The sequence below is a fragment of the Phasianus colchicus genome, chromosome 32 (assembly GCF_987193195.1).
Source record: "Phasianus colchicus chromosome 32, bPhaCol1.hap1.1, whole genome shotgun sequence".
In the NCBI taxonomy this organism is placed as follows: Eukaryota; Metazoa; Chordata; class Aves; order Galliformes; family Phasianidae; genus Phasianus; species Phasianus colchicus.
The window spans coordinates 2,185,885-2,205,685 of NC_143467.1; the positions used below are offsets into that span (position 1 = coordinate 2,185,885).

The window sequence follows — 19,801 nt, forward strand, 5'->3', positions numbered from 1 at the left end:
AATTTGGGGGGATTTGGGGAGATTTGGGGGTCATTTTGTGCAATTGGGGTCGTTTTGGGGACATTTTGGGGTATTTTGGGGTTGATTGTTTTTGGGGTCTTTTGGGGCCATTTTCGGGTCATTTGGGGGGAATTTTGGGGCTGTTTTGTGGGACTTTAGGAAACTTTGGGGGGATTTGGGGGACTTTTGGGGGATTTGGGATCATTTAGTGGCATTTTGGGGCGATTTTGGGAATTTTGGGGGCATTTGGGACCATTTTGGGGAATTTGGGGTCATTTGGGGCCATTTTGGGGTTCTTCTGGTTGTTTTGAGGTCATTTTGGGGCAATTTTAGGGGATTTTGGGGGGATTTGGGGGCATTTGAGATCAAGCTGGGGTCATTTTGGGCCATTTGGGATCTTTTGGGGGTTCATTTGGGGGCAATTTTAGGGGATTTTGGGGCATTTTGGGAGGATTTTGGGGCATTTGAGATCATTTTGGGGGATTGTAGGGCATTTGGGGTCGTTTTGGGTCAATTTTGGGGTGATTTTGGGGACATTTTTGGGGAATTTTGGGGTATTTTGGGGTTACTGTGTTGTTTTGGGGGTCATTTGGGGCCATTTTGGGGTCGTTTGGGGGAATTTTGGGGATGTTTTGTGGAACTTTAGGAAACTTTGGGGAGATTTGGGGGGACTTTTGGGGGGATTTGGGATCATTTTGGGGTCATTTGGGACCATTTTGGGGAATTTGGGGTCATTTGGGGCCATTTTGGGGTTCTTCTGGTTGTTTTGAGGTCATTTTGGGGCAACTTTAGGGGATTTTGGGGGGATTTTGGGGCATTTGAGATCATTTTGGGGGATTTTATGGCATTTGGGGTTGTTTTGGGTCAATTTTGGGGTCATTTTGGGGACTTTTTTGGGCAATTTTGGGGCATTTTGGGGTTACTTTGTTGCTTTGGGGGTCATTTGGTGCCATTTTGGGGTTGTTTGGGGGGAATTTTGGGGCTGTTTTGTGGAACTTTAGGACATTTTGGGGGGATTTTGGGGTCTTGGGGGGAATTTGGGGGCATTTGGGATCATTTAGGGGTATTTAGGGGCCATTTTGGGGAATTTGGAGGTCATTTTGGGGCCATTTTGGGGTCGTTTGGGGGGAATTTTGGGGCTGTTTTGTGGGACTTCAGACAATTGTGGGAGATTTGGGGGGAATTTGGGGATATTTGGGATAATTTAGGGGCATTTTGGGTCCATTTTGGGGTCATTTTGGTGATTTTTGGTGCATTTTTGACGACTTTGGAGTCATTTGGGTGGCGCTCAATTTTGGGGTTATTTTGGGGTCATTTTGGGGGTTTTTTAACTTGTTTCTGTTTCTTTTTGGACCCGTTTGGGGATTTGGGGGTAATTTAGGGGTGGTTTTGCCCAATTTGGGTTTTTTTTGCCCCAATTTTTGGTGCAGGGATCCCATTCCCCCCCCCCGACGCTGTCGGAGCTGCGCAGGGATGTGGAGGAACTGAAGGAAGCAATGAAGGCAGCTGAGAGCAACGCCGTCCTCCTGGGTGAGGATTTGGGGCTTTTTTTGGGGTCGTTTTGGGGGAATTTGGGTCGTTTTGGGGGAATTGGGGTCGTTTATGGGGAAATAGGGTCGTTTTGGGGGAAATTGGGTCATTTTGGGGGCGTTTAGGGGTGGTTTTGGGGGGTATTTTGGGGTCGTTTTGGGGGCATTTGGGGGGCATTTTGGGAGGATTTTGGAGGTTTTTTGGGGGTTATTTTTGGGGTCATTTTGGGGCAAATAGGGTCTTTTGTGAAAAATTGGGTTCGTTTATGGGGAAATGGGGTCATTTGAGGGGAAATGAGGTCATTTTGGGGGCATTTAGGGGTGGTTTTGGGGGCACTTTGGGGTCGTTTGGGAGGGATTTTTGGGGTATTTTGGGGTCATTTTGGGGGGATTTTGGGGGAAATTTGGGGGAAATGGGTTCATTTTGGGGGAAATGGGGTCATTTGGGGGGGAAATGAGGTTATATTGGGGGAAATTGGGTCATTTTGGGGGCGTTTAGGGGTGGTTTGGGGGATCATTTTGGGGTCGTTTTGGAGGGATTTTGGGGTCATTTTTGGGGGGATTTTGGGGGAAATTTGGGGGAAATGGGGTCATTTGGGGGGAAATGGGATCATTATGGGGGAAATGAGGTTATTTTGGGGGAAATTGAGTCATTTTGGGGGCGTTTAGGGGTGGTTTTGGGGGTCATTTTGGGGTCGTTTTGGAGGGATTTTGGGGTCATTTTGGGGGGGATTTTGGGGTAAATTTGGGGGAATTTGGGTCGTTTTGGGGGAAATGGGGTCGTTTTGGGGGGATTTTGGGGAAATTTGGGGGAAATTGGGTCATTTGGGGAAAATTGGGTTCGTTTTTGGGGAAATGGGGTCATATGGGGGGAAATTGGGTCATTTTGGGGGCATTTAGGGGTGGTTTTGGGGATATTTTGGGGTCGTTTTGGAGGGATTTGGGGGTCATTTTTGGGGGGATTTTGGGGGAAATTTGGGGGAATTTGGGTCGTTTTGGGGGAAATGGGGTCTTTTTGGGGGAAATTGGGTCATTTTGGGGGCGTTTAGGGGTGGTTTTGGGGTCGTTTTGGAGGGATTTTGGGGTCATTTTTGGGGGGATTTTGGGGGAAATTTGGGGGAATTTGGGTCATTTTGGGGAAAATTGGGTTATTTTGGGGGAAATGGGGTCGTTTTGGGGGAAATTGGGTCATTTTGGGGGCGTTGAGGGGTGGTTTTGGGGGTATTTTAGGGTCATTTTGGAGGGATTTTTGGGGTATTTTGGGGGGGATTTTTGGGGAAATATGAGGGAAGTGGGGTTGTTTGGGGGAAATGGGGTCGTTTTGGGGGAAATTAAGTTATTTTGGGGAATTTGGGTCATTTTGGGGAAAATTGGGCTATTTGGGGGGAAATCGGGTCATTTTGGGGGAAATTGGGTCATTTTGGGGGCATTTAGGGGTGGTTTTGGGGGGTATTTTGGGGTTGTTTTGGAGGGATTTTGGGGTCATTTTTGGGGGGATTTGGGGGGAAATTTGGGGGAATTTGGGTCGTTTTGGGGGAAATGGGGTCGTTTTGGGGGGATTTTTGGGGAAATTTGGGGAAATTGGGATCATTTGGGGAAAATTGGGTTTGTTTATGGGGAAATGGGGTGATTTTGTGGGAAATGAGATTATTTGGGGGCGTTTAGGGGTGGTTTTGGGGGCATTTGGGGGTCATTTTGGAGGGATTTTGGGGGGAAATTTGGGGGAAATGGGGTCGTTTATGGGGAAATGAGATCATTTTGGGGGAAATTTGGACATTTTGGGGCGTTTAGGAGTGGTTTTGGGGGGTATTTTGGGGTCGTTTGGGGGGATTTTGGGGGGCATTTTGGGAGGATTTTGGAGGTTTTTTGGGGTTATTTTGGGGGTCATTTTGAGGGAAATGGGGTCTTTTGTGAAAAATTGGGTTCGTTTATGGGGAAATGGGGTTATTTTGGGGGAAATTGGGTCATTTTGGGGGATATAGGGGTGGTTTTGGGGGCATTTTGGTGGTATTTTGGGGTCATTTTTGAGGGGATTTGGGGGGAAATTGGGGAATTTGGGTCGTTTTTGGGGAAATGGGGTCGTTTGGGGGGAAATGAGGTTATTTTGGGGGAAATTGGGTCATTTTGGGGGCGTTTAGAGGTGATTTTGAGGTCGTTTTGGAGGGATTTTTGGGGTATTTGGGGGGGATTTTGGGGGAAATTTGGGGAAAATTGGGTTCGTTTTTGGGGAAATGGGGTCATTTGGGGGGAAATGAGGTTATTTTGGGGGAAATTGGGTCATTTTAGGGGCGTTGAGGGGTGGTTTTGGGGGTCATTTTGGGGTCGTTTTGGAGGGATTTTGGGGTCATTTTTGGGGGGATTTTGGGGGAAGTTTGGGGGAATTTGGGTCGTTTTGGGGGAAATGGGGTCGTTTTGGGGGGATTTTTGGGGAAATTTGGGGAAATTGGGATCATTTGGGGAAAATTGGGTTCATTTTTGGGGAAATGGGGTCATTTGGGGGGAAATGAGGTTATATTGGGGGAAATTGGGTCATTTTGGGGGCGTTTAGGGGTGGTTTGGGGGATCATTTTGGGGTCGTTTTGGAGGGATTTTGGGGTCATTTTTGGGGGGATTTTGGGGGAAATATGGGGGAAATGGGGTCATTTTGGGGGAAATGGGATCATTATGGGGGAAATGAGGTTATTTTGGGGGAAATTGAGTCATTTTGGGGGCGTTTAGGGGTGGTTTTGGGACATTTTGGGGTCGTTTTGGAGGGATTTCGGGGTTATTTTGGGGGGGGATTTTGAGGGAAATATGGGGGAATTCGGGTCATTTTGGGGGAAATGGGGTCGTTTTGGGGGAAATGGGGTCTTTTTGCGGGAAATTGGGTCATTTTGGGGGCGTTTAGGGGTCGTTTTGGGGGGTATTTTGGGGTCGTTTTGGAGGGATTTTTGGTTCATTTTTGGGGGGATTTTGGGGGAAATTTGGGGGAATTTCGGTCGTTTTGGGGAATTGGGGTCGTTTTGGGGGAAATGGGGTCGTTTGGGGGAAATTGGGTCATTTTGGGGGCATTTAGGGGTGGTTTTGGGGGGTATTTTGGGGTCGTCTTGGGGGTATTTTGTGGGCATTTTGGGAGGATTTTGGAGGTTTTTTGGGGTTATTTTTGGGGTCATTTTGGGGCACATTGGGTCTTTTGGGGAAAATTGGGTTCGTTTTTGGGGAAATGGGGTCATTTTGGGGAAATGAGGTCGTTTTGGGGGAAATTGGGTCATTTTGGGGGCGTTTAGGGGTGGTTATGGGGGTCATTTTGGGGTCGTTTTGGAGGGATTTTTGTGGTATTTTGGGGTCATTTTGGGGGTTATTTTGGGGGGGATTTTGGGGGAAATTTAGGGGAATTTGGGTCATTTTGGGGGAAATGGGGTCGTTTTGGGGGAAATGGGGTCATTTTGGGGGGAAATTGGGTCATTTTGGGGGCGTTTAGGGGTGGTTTTGGGGGGTATTTTGGGGTCGTTTTGGAGGGATTTTGGGGTCATTTTGGGGGGGATTTTGGGGAAAATTTGGGGGAAATGGGGTAATTTTGGGGGAAATGAGATTATTTTGGGGGAAATTGAGTCGTTTTGGGGGCGTTTAGGGGTGGTTTTGGGTCGTTTTTGAGGGATTTGGGGATCATTTTTGGGGGGATTTTGGGGGAAATTTGGGGGAATTTGGGTCATTTTGGGGGAAATGGGATCATTATGGGGGAAATGAGGTTATTTTGGGGGAAATTGAGTCATTTTGGGGGCGTTTAGGGGTGGTTTTGGGACATTTTGGGGTCGTTTTGGAGGGATTTCGGGGTTATTTTGGGGGGAATTTGGGGGGAAATTTGGGGGAAATGGGGTCGTTTTGGGGGAAATGGGGTCATTTTGGGGGCATTTAGGGGTGGTTTTGGGGGGTATTTTGGGGTCGTTTTGGAGGGATTTTTGGGGTCATTTTGGGGTTATCTTGGGGGGAATTTGGGGGGAAATTGGGGAATTTGGGACGTCTTGGGGGAAATGGGGTCGTTTTGGGGGTGTTTAGGGGTGGTTTTGGGGGGTATTTTGGGGTCGTTTGGGGGGATTTTGGCGTCATTTGGGGGGAAATTGGGTCGATCTGGGGGAAATGAGGTTGTTTTGGAGGAAATGGGGTTATTTTGGGGGAAATTGGGTCATTTTGGGGGCGTTTAGGGGTGGTTTTGGAGGGCATTTTGGGGGCATTTTGGGGGGATTTTGGGGATATTTTGGGGTCATTTTTGGGGTCGTTGTGCTGGGATTTGTGCTTGATTGAAGTGGTTTGGGGTCATTTGAAGGCATTTTGTGGGGATTTGGGGTCATTTTGGGGTCATTTGGGGTCATTTTTGAGGGGATTTTGGGGCATTTTGAGGAGATTTGATGTGCTTTGGGGTGGCTTGGGATCATTTCAGGGCATTTTGGGGGGATTTGGGGTTATTTTGGGGTCACTTGGGATCATTTTAGGGGATTTGGGGTCATTTTGGGGGGATTTTTGGGGTATTTTGGGGCATTATGAGGGGATTTGAGGTGGTTTGGGGTGGCTTGGGATCATTTCAGGGCATTTTGGGGGATTTGGGGTCATTTTGGGGGGATTTGGGGTCATTGGGGGGGGGTTTGGAGGGATTTTGGGTGGTTTGGGGGGGTTAGGATCATTGGAGACCATTTTAGGGGATTTGGGGTCATTTTGTGGGGATTTGGGGTCATATTGGGGTCACTTGCGATCATTTTGGGGGATTTGGGGTCATTTGGGGGGGGATTTGGGGTCATCTTTGGGGGATTTGAGGTGGTTTGGGGGGCTGGGATCATTTGAGGCCATTTTAGGGGATTTGGGGTCTTTTTTGGGGGATTTGGGGTCATTTTGGGATCATTTTCAGGAAATTTGGGGTCATTGGGGGAGGAGTTGGGATCATTTGAGGCCATTTTAGGGGATTTGGGGTCATTTTGGGGGGTTTTTGGGGTCATTTTGGGGGGATTTGGGGTCATTTTAGGGTCGTTTGGGGTGATGGTGGGCGGTCCTTGTTTTGACTCCGCCCCTTTTCCCTGCAGAGGCGCAGTTGGGGGCGGGGCTACGGCGCCGGGGGGCGGGGCTTAACCGGGCGCTGCTCCTGCGACTACTGGCGGAAGCAGCCAATAGGGAGGGGAAGCGGCTGAGGGCGGCACTTCCTGTCCCGCCCCCATTTCCGGGGTGAGTCTGGACTTCCGGTTTGAGGAGAGGGGCGGGAGCTTCTGGGTGTGGGCGTGGCTTGTTGATGCAAGCTTCTCATTGGCTGCAGGCCGGTGGAGGTGGAGCCGGAGTTGGAGGCGGTTGTCGCCATGGGAACGGAACCGGAAGTGCTGGTGAGTGGGAGGGGCCTGGCTTCCCATTGGTTGCTGGCCTCGAGAGCGGGGCTTCTCATTGGTTGATGTCGCAGTCCCGCCCCACAACTCAAAACCTGGTTTCCTATTGGTTGCTGACCATGGGGGCGGGGTTTCCCATTAACAGACATCGAGGCCACGCCCCCTATCTCGAGGTCTGGCTTCCTATTGGCTGGCAGTCATGGGAGTAGGGCTTCCTATTGGCTGACATTGGGACCTTGCCCTCATCTTGGAGCCTGGCCTCCTATTGGCTGACGGCCATGGGAGCAGAGCTTCCTATTAGCAGACGTTAAGGCCCCACCCCCTATCTCGAGGTCTGGCTTCCTATTGGCTGCCAGCCCTGGGAGGAGGGCTTCCCATTGACAGACATTGAGGCCCCGCCCCCACCACGAAGCCTGGCCTCCTATTGGCTGACGGCCATGGGAGGAGGGTTCCCCATTGACACACATTTAGGCCCCGCCCCCACCTCGAAGCTTTGTCTGCTATTGGCTGCCGGGCATGGGAGGAGGACTCCCCGTTGACAGACACTGAGGCCCCGCCCCCCCCTCGAAGCCTGGCCTCCTATTGGCTGCCGGCCATGGGAGTAGGGCTCCCCATTGACAGACATTGAGGCCCCGCCCCCCACCTCGAAGCCTGGCCTCCTATTGGCTGCCGGCTATTGCATCGGGGCTTCCTATTGGCTGATATTGAGATCCCGCCCCCCATCTTCCCCCAGGTGTCGACGCGCGCCCTCTGCCGGATGCGGGAGGAAGCACTGAAGGCGCTGCTGGAGCCACGCCCACTTCCGGAGTAAGCCCCGCCCACCTGCCAATCACCCATCCCTTCTCGCTTGTTATCATTTCATTAATTGGTCTTCATTGCAGTAATTTATTATTAATTAACATTTAAGTTTTGGTGTTTCTTGTTTGTGTTGTGACTAACGATCCGTGGCTTGTTATAAATCAGAGATTAATTAAGATTTAGGGACTAATTAATTTTTAGGGACTAATTAATTAATTTTTGTTCGTCTGTTATATGAACATAAGGATTATTAGCAGCTGTTCATTAATTATCAGCTTTCATAATTTTTATTTGGCAACGTTTTGAAGTTAGTTTTTAGTTATTACTAATTTGTTCGTTGGTTTAATTAATCAGATTTATTCTTTAGTTTTCATAAACGATGAGTGAATTGGTTGAGTAATTAGATAATAATTAAGCATGTATTTGTTTCTAATAATTTCCTAGTATTTACTAATTTCCATTATTTATTTGTTGTATTATTAGTTATTAGAAAGTTACTTAATTATGCTCAGCGTTAATAATTACTGTTAATAGTTTTCTGTTATCGGTTATTTCAATAATAACTTTAGCAATTAGCATTTCTAATTAGTGTATTGCTCACCATTAAGCCTTTATTTCTGATTGACGATTAGTTTCTCGTTAATGAGGAGCACATAATTGACAGGCTAGCATTAATGCTGTGATAGTTATTAGTAGCTAATTAACTAATTGTTTTCTTACGGAGATAGAAAGCTAATGAGTCGTTCATTTCTGGCAGGTTCTTAGCAGCCAAAAATAACGATTAATTAATTAATTTGTCATTAGTGCTGTAGTGGGAGTTTAATTTAACCAGCATTAATTATTGAGGAATTCTTTGCCGCCCCCCCCCCTTCAATTATCATTAGGAGTTAATTATTAAGGAGACACTGATTGGTCGTTGTTATTCATGAATTATTAGTTGCTAATTATTAGTGGTTTAGTGAATATTAGTATTAATTAATACTAATCAATTAGTATTAATACTAATAATAATATTGTATTATTATTATTATTGTATTAGTGTGTAGTTATTGTAATCCAGTTATTAAATTATACTTAATTATAACTATAATGAGAAAAATTATTACTATAATAACATTATCAAAATTTGGTAAGGTTATAATGTTATAGCAATAATTAAATAATCAAATATTACTATAATTATTATAATTATAATAGTAGGATTATGTTGGTGAATAATTAATGGTTAGTAATATTTTTGAAAAAAAAATATTCAAATTAGATTAGCTATTAATAGCTTATTAACGCTAATTGTTTCTTAATAGTTATTAATGAGACGTGGGTAACTTTGCCATTAACAAACTGTTAATGAGCCGCTCCTCATTAGCTGTCGCTAATTGCCCTCAGGTCCCGGCAGTTGATGGATGCCTCCAATCAACGATGGCGGCAGGCGGCGCAGGTATGGCAGCAGCGCCTCCCTGTGACGTCACTTCCTGTCACAGTGTGATGTCACTTCCTGCCACCCTTCCCTCCCGGCCCCAGGTCACTTCCTGACCCATTTCTGACATCACTTCCTGTCCCATTTGTCACAGCACTTCCTGTCCCATTGTGATGTCATTTTTTACCACCTGACTGCTCCTCGTACGTTACTTCCTGTCCTATTTGTGACGTCACTTCCTGTCCCACTGTGATGTTACTTCCTGCCACCATTCCTTCCTGGCCCATTTCTGACTGGACTTTCTATCCCCGTGTGACGTCACTTCCTGTACCAGTGTGACGTCACTTCCTGCTACACGCCTTTCCCCACCCCCCTAGGTCACTTCCTGTCCCATTTATTACATCACTTCCTGTCCCACTGTGATGTCACTTTTAACCGCCGACTCCCACTCCTAAGTTACTTCCTCTCCTATTTGTGACATCACTTCCTGTCCCACTGTGATGTTACTTCCTGCCACCCTTCCCTACTGCCCCAAGTGACTTCCTGTCCCATTTCTGACTGGACTTCCTATCCCCATGTGACGTCACTTCCTGTACCAGTGTGACATCACTTCCTGCTGCACGCCTTTCCCCACCCCCTCAGTCACTTCCTGTCCCATTTATCACATCACTTCCTGTCCCACTGTGGTGTCACTTTTTACCACCCGACTCCCCCTCCTAGGTTACTTCCTGTCCTATTTGTGACTTCATTTCCTGTCCCATGTGACTTCGCTTCCTGCCACCCTTCCCCACCGCCCCAGGTCATTTCCTGTCCCGTTTCTGACTGGACTTCCTATCCCCGTGTACCAGTGTGACGTCACTTCCTGCTGCCTGCCCTTCCCCACCCCGATAGGTCACTTCCTGTCCCGTTTCTGACACCACTTCCTGTCCAATTTCTCACATCATTTTTTGTGCTCTTGTGATGACAGTTGCTTCTGTCCTACTCCCAGGAGGTCACTTCCTGTCCCATTTATATCGTCACTTCCTCTCTCAGGAGGTGTCACTTCCTTCCACCTCCCCCCAGCCTTTGATCACTTCCTGTCCTGATTGTGACTTCGCTTCCTGTCCGTTTGCAACATCACTTCTTGCCATCCTTTGTCTGCTCATCTTTTGTTGCCCTCTTACATCACTTCCTGTTCCTTCATGACATCATTTCCTGTCAAATGCTGATGTCACTTCCTTTTCCACTATGAGGCCACTTCCTGTCACCATGCCGAAATCTCTCAGATCACTTCCTGTCCGATATGCGACATCACTTCCTGCCAACTGGGTGGTCACTTTCGGTCCGTATGTGAGGTCACTTCCTGTCTCTCAGTCCTATTGAGGTGAATTTTATGGCATCACTTCCTGTTCCCTTGATGGCGTCACCTCCTGTCTCATCGTTCAAGTCATGAAATCTCTTCCAATTTTCTTGTGACGTCACTTCCTGCTCATCTAATTTCTCAATGACATCACTTCCTGTTTCCTCGATGACGTCACTTCCTCTTCCCCGTTTCCTTCTGAAACCTCATCCTGTCAACTCTGTTGTCGCTTCCTGTTTTCCTATGCCGCCATGTCGTGCTGCCCCTATGACGTCACTTCCGGCCCCCTTCCATGACGTCACCTCCTGACCCCCTCCATGACGTCACTTCCTGACCCCTCCATGACATCACTTCCTGTGCAGGACCTGCTGAGCCGCCACCCCCCCGCGGCCATCTTGTGGGCACTGCGTCACATGACCACGGAGAGCATCCGGAAACTGCAGGCTCTGCCCAGGTGGGCGGAGTCAGCGAGAAGGGGGTGGGGCCAGGGCGGGGCGCAGCCAATCAGGTGGCTCGGGGTGGGAGGGGTGGAGTCTGAGAGGAGAAGAGCCAATGAAAAGGCATGGCTGCAGAGGGGGCGGGGTCAGGAAGGGGGGTGTGGCCAGTGGGAGCGGAGCCAATCAGAAGGCAGGGGGACAGAGGGGGCGGGGCCAATGAGGAGGTGTGGTCTCTGATGGGGCGGATTCCATGTGAAGGGGGCGTGGCTGCTGTTTGGGGGTGGGGTCAATGTAGGCGTGACCAATCAGGATTTGAGGGCGGGGTCAGGGGGGGGGATGGGACTTTACAGGGTGAAACCAATGGGAGTGGGTTTAAAGGGAAGGGGCGGGGCTAAAACTCGGTAGGACCAATGAGGACGGAGTGAGGCCAGTGGGGGTGGGTTTAAAGGGAAGGGGCGGGGCTAAAGCTCCTTGAAGACCAATGAGGGCTGAGTGAGGCCAGTGGGGGGAAGGGTTTAAAGGAAAGGGGCGGGGCTAAGCTGGTTAGGGGACCAATGAGGGCGGAGTGAGGCCAGTGGGGGTGGGTTTAAAGCGAAGGGGCGGGGCTAAAACTCGGTTGGACCAATGAGGACGGAGTGAGGCCAGTGGGGGTGGGTTTAAAGCAAAGGGGTTGGGCTATAGCTCCTTGAAGGACCAATGAGAGTGGAGTGAGGCCAGTGGGGGTGGGCTTAAAGCAAAGGGGCGGGGCTACAGCTCCTTGAAGGACCAATGAGAGGAGTGAGGCCAGTGGGGGAGGGTTTAAAGGGAAGGGGCGGGGCTAAGGCTGGTTAGGGGACCAATGAGGGTGGAGTGAGGCCAGTGGGGGTGGGTTCAAAGGGAAGGGGCGGGGCTAAAACTCGGTAGGACCAATGAGGACGGAGTGAGGCCAGTGGGGTGGGTTTAAAGGGAAGGGGCGGGGCTATAGCTCATTGAAGGACCAATGAGGACAGAGTGAGGCCAATGGGGGTGGGTTTAAAGCGAAGGGGCGGGGCTAAGCTGGTTAGGGGACCAATGAGGGTGGAGTGAGGCCAGTGGGGGTGGGTTTAAAGCAGAGGGGCGGGGCTAAAACTCGGTAGGACCAATGAGGACGGAGTGAGGCCAGTGGGGGTGGGTTTAAAGAGAAAGGGGCGGGGCTATAGCTCATTGAAGGACCAATGAGGGTGGAGTGAGGGCAATGGGGGTGGGTTTAAAGGGAAGGGGTGGAGCTAAAGCTCCTTGAAGGACCAATGAGGGCGGAGTGAAGGCTGGAGGGCGGGGCTAAGGGCGTTCGGAGGCTGATGATTGGGTGTGGGGGCTGAGAGGGGCGGAGCTTTGGGGGGAGCGGCTTTTATGGGGTATTTATGGGGCTGGGGGGGGGGGGGGGGGGATATGGGGTTTTTTATGGGGTTTAATTGGACCCCCCCTCTCCCCCCCCCCCCAGAAAAATGGACGTTGAGCCCAATGGGGACCACGAGGCTCCGCCCACTGTGGAGACCCTCATTAAGGTGAGGATTTTTTTGGGGGGGGGTTTATGGGGGGGTACTTATAGGGCTTTAAGGGGGGGGTTATGGGGGAGGGGGGGGCATTTATGGGGTCCTGGAGGCGGGTTTATGGGGTGGGGGGCATTTATGGGGTTTTTGGGGGGTTATGGGGTGCGGGGGGGGGGCATTTATGGGGTCTTGGGGGGGGGTTATGGGACTGGGGGGGCATTTATGGGGTTTTTTGGGGGGTTTATGGGGGGGGGGGATTTATAGGGCCACGGTGGGGGGATTTATGGGGTGGGGGGGGTTTTAGGGTCTTTAGGGGGGATTTATGGGGTGGGGGGGAATTTATGGGGGAGGGGGGGCTTTTAGGGTCCTGGGGGGGCTTTAAGAGTGGGGGGAGCATTTATAGGATCTGGGGAGGGGGGGAATTTATGGGGCTGGGGGGGCATTTATGGGGTTTTGGGGGGGTTATGGGGTGCGAGGGGGGCATTTATGGGGTTTTGTGGGGGTTATGGGGTGGGGGGGGCATTTTTAGGGTCTGGGAGGGGGGGGTTATGGGGCTGGGGGGGCATTTATAGGGTTTTGTGGGGGTTATGGGGTGGGGGGGGCATTTATGGGGTCTGGGAGGGGGGGGTTATGGGGCTGGGGGGGCATTTATGGGGTTTTTGAGGGGGTTTATGGGGTGGGGGGGGCATTTATAGGGCCGTGGGGGGGGGATTTATGGGGTGGGGGGGGTTTTAGGGTCCTTAGGGGGGATTTATGGGGTAGGGGGCATTTATAGGGTTTTGGGGGGGTTATGGGGTGCGGGGGGGGCATTTATGGGGTCTTGGGGGGGGGTTATGGGGCTGGGGGGGCATTTATAGGGTTTTGGGGGGGTTTATGGGGTGGGGGGGGGCATTTTTAGGGGCTGGGAGGGGGGGTTTATGGGCCTGGGGGGGCATTTATGGGGTTTTTGAGGGGGTTTATGGGGGGGGGGGGGATTTATAGGGCCGTGAGGGGGGGGATTTATGGAGTGGGGGGGGTTTTAGGGTCCTTAGGGGGGATTTATGGGGTGGGAGGCATTTATAGGGTTTTGGGGGGGGGGGGGGGCATTTTTAGGGTCCTGGGGGGGGTTATGGGGCTGGGGGGGGCATTTATGGGGTTTTTGGGGGGGTTATGGGGCTGGGGGGGCATTTATAGGGTTTTCAGGGGGGTTTATGGGGTTGGGGGGGGCATTAATAGGGTCCTGGGAGGGCATTTATGGGGTTTTTGGGGGGGTTTATGGGATGGGGAGGGTTTTATAGGATCATGGGGGGGGTTATGGGGTGGGGGGGGGCATTATTAGGGTCCTGAGAGGGCATTTATGGGGTTTTTGGGGGGTTTATGGGATGGGGGGGTTTATAGGATCATGGGGGGGAGTTATGAGGTGGGGGCATTTATAGGGTCCTGGGGGGGGGGGTCATTTATAGGGTTTTCAGGTGGGTTTATAGGGTGGGGGGGGCATTAATAGGGTCCTGGGAGGGCATTTATGGGGTTTTTGGGGGGGTTTATGGGGTGGGGGGGGCATTTATAGGGTTTTCAGGGAGGTTTATAGGGTTGGGGGGGTGGGGGGGGTCATTAATAGGGTCCTGGGGGGGGTGGGGGATTATGGGGCTGGGGGGGGCATTTATGGCAATTTGGGGGGGGTGGGTGGTTTATGGGGCGGGGGGGGGGAGGGGGGGGGGTTTATGGGGTGGAGGGGGGGAGGGGGCGTTTATGGGGTTATTAATAGGGCTGTTAATTTTTGCCCTTGTTCTCAATAGGAATCGTGGGGTTTTGTGGGGGGGCTTTGGGCGTGCGCCCCCCCCGCGGCTGCACGGCTGCCCCCCCTCCGCCAGCGGCTGCAGAAACTGCAGGAGGAACTGGGCGAGGGGGGGGCACAAAAGTGAGAACTATTCCCCCCCCCCCATAGCCCCCCTATGACCCCCCCCACTCTGTGCCCCCCCCCCACCAAACCCCCCCAAGATCCCCCCCACTCTGTGCTCCCCCCCCCCCAAATTTCCCCCCCCTACCACGACCCCCCCCACCCCGTTCCCCCCCCCACCAAATTCCCTCCCCCCCAGCACCCCCCCACTCTGTGCCCCCCCCCAAATTTCCCCCCCACGACCCCCCCACTCTGTGCCCCCCCCCCAAATTTCCCCCCCCCCAGGACCCTCCACTCCTTCCCCCCCCCAAATTTCCCCCCCCCACAACCCCCCCACTCTGTGCCACCCCCCAAATTTCCCCCCCACGACCCCCCCACTCTGCGCCCCCCCCCCCAAACCCCCCCAGGACCCCCCCACCCTGTGCCCCCCCCACCAAATTTCCCCCCCCCAGGACCTTCCACTCCTTCCCCCCCCCCAAATCCCCCCCCCACGACCCCCCCACTCTGTGCCCCCCCCCCCCAAAATTTCCCCCCCCAGGACCCCCCCACCCCGTTCCCCCCCCACCAAATTCCCCCCCCACGACCCCCCCGCTCTGCGCCCCCCCCCCCAAACCCCCCCAGGACCCCCCACTCCGTGCCCCCCCCCAAAATTTCCCCCCCCACAACCCCACCACTCTTTGCCCCCCCCAAATTTCCCGCCCACGACCCCCCCACTCTGTGCCCCCCCCCAAACCCCCCCATGACCCCCCCACTCCATGCCCCCCGCCCCAAGTTGCCCTCCCCCCCACGACCCCCCCCACTCCGTGCCCCCCCCCAAATTTCCCCCCCCCAGGACCCCCCCACTCTGTTCCCCCCCCCCAAATTCCTTCCCCCAACCTCCCACCAAATTTCCCCCCCCCACGACCCCCCCACTGTGCCCCCCCCCAAATTTCCCCCCCCCCAGGACCCTCCACTCCTTCACCCCCCCCAAATTTCCCCCCCCACGACCCCCCACTCTGTGCCCCCCCCCCCAAATTTCCCCCCCTACCACGACCCCCCCCATCCCGTTCCTCCCCTCCCCAAATTTCCCCCCCACAAACCCCCCCACGCCCCCCCCCACTCTGTGCCCCCCCCCACCAAATTTCCCCCCCCCAGGACCTTCCACTCCTTCCCCCCCCCAAATTTCCCCCCCACGACCGCCCCACTCTGTGCCCCCCCCCGAGCCCCCCCAGGACCCCCCCACTCCATGCCCCCCCCCAAATTTCCCCCCCCCAGGACCCTCCACTCCTTCCCCCCCCCAAATTTCCCCCCCCCACGACCCCCCCACTCCGTGCCCCCCCCCAAAATTTCCCCCCCCACAACCCCACCACTCTTTGCCCCCCCCAAATTTTCCCCCCCAAACCCCCACACGACCCCCCCACTCCGTTGCCCCCCCCCCGAAATTTCTTCCCCCCGAAACCCCCCTACAACCCCCTACTCTGTGCCCCCCCCCACCAAATTTCCCCCCCCCAGGACCTTCCACTCCTTCCCCCCCCCAAATTTCCCCCCCACGACCCCCCCACTCTGCGCCCCCCCCCCCCAAACCCCCCCAGGACCCCCCCACTCTGTGCCCCCCCCCACCAAATTTCCCCCCCCCAAGACCCCCCCACTCTGTGCCCCCCCCCAAACCCCCCCAGGACCCCCCACTCTGTTCCCCCCCCCAAATTTCCCCCCCCTTCTAATTTTGTGCCCCCCCCCCCTTCCAATTTCGTGCCCCCCCCTTGAATTTTGTGCCCCCCCCCAGGTTGGCGCTGTTGGTGGCAGTTCTGGAGGGGACGCGGGGGGGGCTTTTGGGGGGGCTCCGCTCCTTAAAGGGGCCGCAGCCCCGAGAAAATGTGGCCCCCCCCAAAAAAAAATGGGAGGAAATGAGGAGCCGGGCAGCGCGGGGCCAAATCGCTGTGGTAAGGGGGGGGGGGGGGGGTTAAAATATTTTTTTTGGGGGGGGGGCATGGGGGGGTTGGGGGGGGGGTTGGAGGACATGGGGGGGGCATTTTGGGGGGGGGGGAAACGGGGCATTTTGGGGGGGGGGAAATGGGGGATTTTGGGGGGGTGGGGGGGATTTGGCGGGGGGATTTGGGGTTCTGGTTGGGGGGGGTTAAAATTTGGGGGGGGGCACAGAGGGGGGGTCATGGGGGGGTTGGGGGGGGCATTTGGGGGGGGGAAATGGGGGATTTTGGGGGGGATTTTGGGGGGGGGATTTGGGATTCTGGTTGGGGGGGGTTAAAATTGGGGGGGGGGGGGCACAGAGGGGGGGTCAGGGGGGATTTTTTTGGGGGGGGGCACGGAGTGGGGGGGGCATGGGGGGGTCCTGGGGGGGTTGGGGGTCTTGGGGGGGGTTTGGAGGACCTGGGGGGGGCATTTTGGGGGGGGAAACGGGGCATTTTGGGGGGGGGAAATGGGGGATTTGGGGGGGGGATTTGGGGTTCTGGTTGGGGGGGTTAAAATTTCGGGGGGGGCACAGAGGGGGGGCCATGGGGGGGTTGGGGGGGGCATTTGGGGGGGGGAAATGGGGGATTTTGGGGGGGGTGGGGGGGATTTGGGGGGGGGATTTGGGGTTCTGGTTGGGAGGGGTTAAAATTTGGGGGGGGGGACACAGTGGGGGGGGGAAGGGGGGGTCCTGGGGGGGTTGGAGGTCTTGGGGGGGGGTTTGGAGGACCTGGGGGGGGCATTTTGGGGGGGGGAAATGGGGGATTTGGGGGGGATTTTGGGGGGGGGATTTGGGATTCTGGTTGGGGGGGGGTTAAAATTTGGGGGGGGGGCACAGAGTAGGGGGGTCCTGGGGGGTCCTGGGGGGGTTGGAGGTCTTGGGGGGGGCTTTGGAGGACCTGGGGGGGGCATTTTAGGGGGGGGAAACGGGGGATTTTGGGGGGGATTTGGGGGGGGATTTGGGGTTCTGGTTGGGGGGGGTAAAATTTGGGGGGGGGGGCGCAGAGTTTGGGGGTCATGGGGGGGGTTGGGGGTCTTGGGGGGGGGTTTGGAGGACCTGGGGGGGGCATTTTGGGGGGGGGAAATGGGGGATTTTGGGGGGGGATTTTGGGGGGGGGATTTGGGATTCTGGTAGGGGGGGGTTAAAATTGGGGGGGGGGGCACAGAGGGGGGGTCAGGGGGGATTTTTTTGGGGGGGGGCACGGAGTGGGGGGGGCATGGGGGGGTCCTGGGGGGGTTGGGGGTCTTGGGGGGGGGTTTGGAGGACCTGGGGGGGGCATTTTAGGGGGGGGAAATGGGGGATTTGGGGGGGGGATTTGGGGTCCTTGGGGTGGGGGGGGTAAAATTTGGGGGGGGGGGCACAGAGTGGGGGGGTCCTGGGGGGTCCTGGGGGGGTTGGAGGTCTTGGGGGGGGGTTTGGAGGACCTGGGGGGGGCATTTTATGGTGGGGAAATGGGGGATTTGGGGGGTTGAAATGGGGGATTTTGGGGGGGTGGGGGGGATTTGGGGGGGGGATTTGGGGTTCTGGTTGGGAGGGGGTTAAAATTTGGGGGGGGGGGGCAGAGTGGGGGGGTCAGGGGGGGTCCTGGGGGGGTTGGGGGTCTTGGGGGGGGTTTGGAGGACCTGGGGGGGGCATTTTGGGGGGGGAAATGGGGGATTTTGGGGGGGGGGGGGGATTTGGGGGGGGATTTGGGGTCCTTGGGGTGGGGGGGGTAAAATTTGGGGGGGGGGGCACAGAGGGAGGGGTCATAGGGGGGTCCTGGGGGGGTTGGAGGACCTGGGGGGGGCATTTTGGGGGGGGAAATGGGGGATTTTGGGGGGGGGATTTGGGTTCTGGTTGGGGGGGGGTAACATTTTTTGGGGGGGGGACACAGACGGGGGGGTCAGGGGGGGTCCTGGGGGGGTTCAGGGGGGGTTGGGGGTCTTGGGGGGTGGTTTGGAGGACCTGGGGGGGGGGCATTTTGGGGGGGGAAATGGGGGATTTTGGGGGGGTGGGGGAGACTTGGGGGGGGGATTTGGGGTTCTGGTTGGGGGGGGTAACATTTTTGGGGGGGGGGACAGAGGGGGGGGTCAGGGGGGGTCCTGGGGGGGTTGGAGGTCTTGGGGGGGGGGTTTGGAGGACCTGGGGGGGGCATTTTGGGGAGGGGAAATGGGGGATTTGGGGGGGGGGTGGTTCATTTTAGGGGGGGGGGCATTTTTGGGAGTTTGGGGGGGGACTTGGGGTGTTGGGGGTGGGGGGGGTAAAATTTGGGGGGGGGGTCACAGAGGGGGGGGTCAGGGGGGGTCCTGTGGGGTTTGGGGTTGTTGGGGGGGGGTTTGGAGGACCTGTGGGGGGCATTTTGGGGAGGGGAAATGTGGGATTTTGGGGGGGTGGGGGGGGGATTTGGGGGGGGATTTGGGGTCCTTGGGGTGGGGGGGGTAAAATTTGGGGGGGGGGGGCACAGAGGGAGGGGTCATAGGGGGGTCCTGGGGGGGTTGGAGGTCTTGGGGGGGGGTTTGGAGGACCTGGGGGGGGCATTTTGGGGGGGGGAAATGGGGGATTTTGGGGGGGGGGGGGATTTGGGGGGGGGATTTGGGGTCCTTGGGGTGGGGGGGGTAAAATTTGGGGGGGGGGGCACAGAGTGGGGGGGTCCTGGGGGGGTTGGAGGTCTTGGGGGGGGGTTTGGAGGACCTGGGGGGGGCATTTTATGGTGGGGAAATGGGGGATTTGGGGGGTTGAAATGGGGGATTTTGGGGGGGTGGGGGGGATTTGGGGGGGGGATTTGGGGTTCTGGTTGGGGGGGGTTAAAATTTCGGGGGGGGGCACAGTGGGGGGGTCATGGGGGGGGTGGGGGGGCATTGGGGGGGGGAAATGGGGGATTTTGGGGGTGGTGGTGGGGATTTGGGGGGGGGATTTGGGGTCCTGCTTGGGGGGGGTAGCATTTTTTGGGGGGGGGGCGTGGAGTGGGGGGGTCCTGGGGGGGTTGGAGGTCTTGGGGGGGGGTTTGGAGGACCTGGGGGGGCATTTTGGGGGGGGGAAATGGGGGATTTTGGGGGGGTGGGATTCATTTCGGGGGGGGGGGCATTTTGGGAGTTTGGGGGGGGACTTGGGGTGTTTGGGGTGGGGGGGTAAAATTTGGGGGGGGGGGCACGGAGTGGGGGGGTCCTGGGGGGGTTCTGGGGGGGTTGGAGGTCTTGGGGGGGGTTTGGAGGACCTGGGGGGGGCATTTTGGGGGGGGATTTGGGGTGGATGGGGGGTATTTTGGGGGGGGGGATTCGGGATCCTCCTTGGGGGGGGCAACATTTTTGGGGGGGGGGCGCAGAGTGGGGGGGTCCTGTGGGGTTTGGGGTTGTGGTGGGGGGGGGGTTTTGTGGGGGGGGGGCTTTGATTTTGGGCTGCAAAAGGGCCGTTTTGGTGCAGCTGCGGACGCAGCGCCGCCTGCGGCTCCTGGGCCAACGCAGCGCCGGCGGCACCGAGCGGCTGCGGCTGCTGCAGCGACGGGTGAGAGCCCCTCGTTAACGAGTTCCTCATTAGTCAGACCACCCCCTAATTAGTCAGACCCCCACCTGATTAGTGAGACCGTCCTCTAATTAGTCAGAGCCTCCCCTGATTAGTGAGACCCTCCTCTAAT

General features: G+C 55.5%; 1 protein-coding gene across 1 annotated transcript in view; it reads left to right on the forward strand.

Moving 5' to 3' along the window:
• Positions 1–19,801, forward strand: part of HAUS5 (HAUS augmin like complex subunit 5) — a 33,772-nt gene that overhangs the window by 10,408 nt on the left and 3,563 nt on the right. Inside the window, exons 5-14 of the mRNA XM_090128074.1 lie at positions 1,431–1,530; positions 6,581–6,719; positions 6,808–6,871; positions 7,605–7,678; positions 9,056–9,107; positions 10,788–10,879; positions 12,322–12,385; positions 14,146–14,267; positions 16,009–16,165; positions 19,591–19,671. Of these exons, the coding sequence (XP_089984200.1) occupies positions 1,431–1,530; positions 6,581–6,719; positions 6,808–6,871; positions 7,605–7,678; positions 9,056–9,107; positions 10,788–10,879; positions 12,322–12,385; positions 14,146–14,267; positions 16,009–16,165; positions 19,591–19,671 (945 nt within the window). The remainder of the gene's footprint in view (positions 1–1,430; positions 1,531–6,580; positions 6,720–6,807; positions 6,872–7,604; positions 7,679–9,055; positions 9,108–10,787; positions 10,880–12,321; positions 12,386–14,145; positions 14,268–16,008; positions 16,166–19,590; positions 19,672–19,801) is intronic.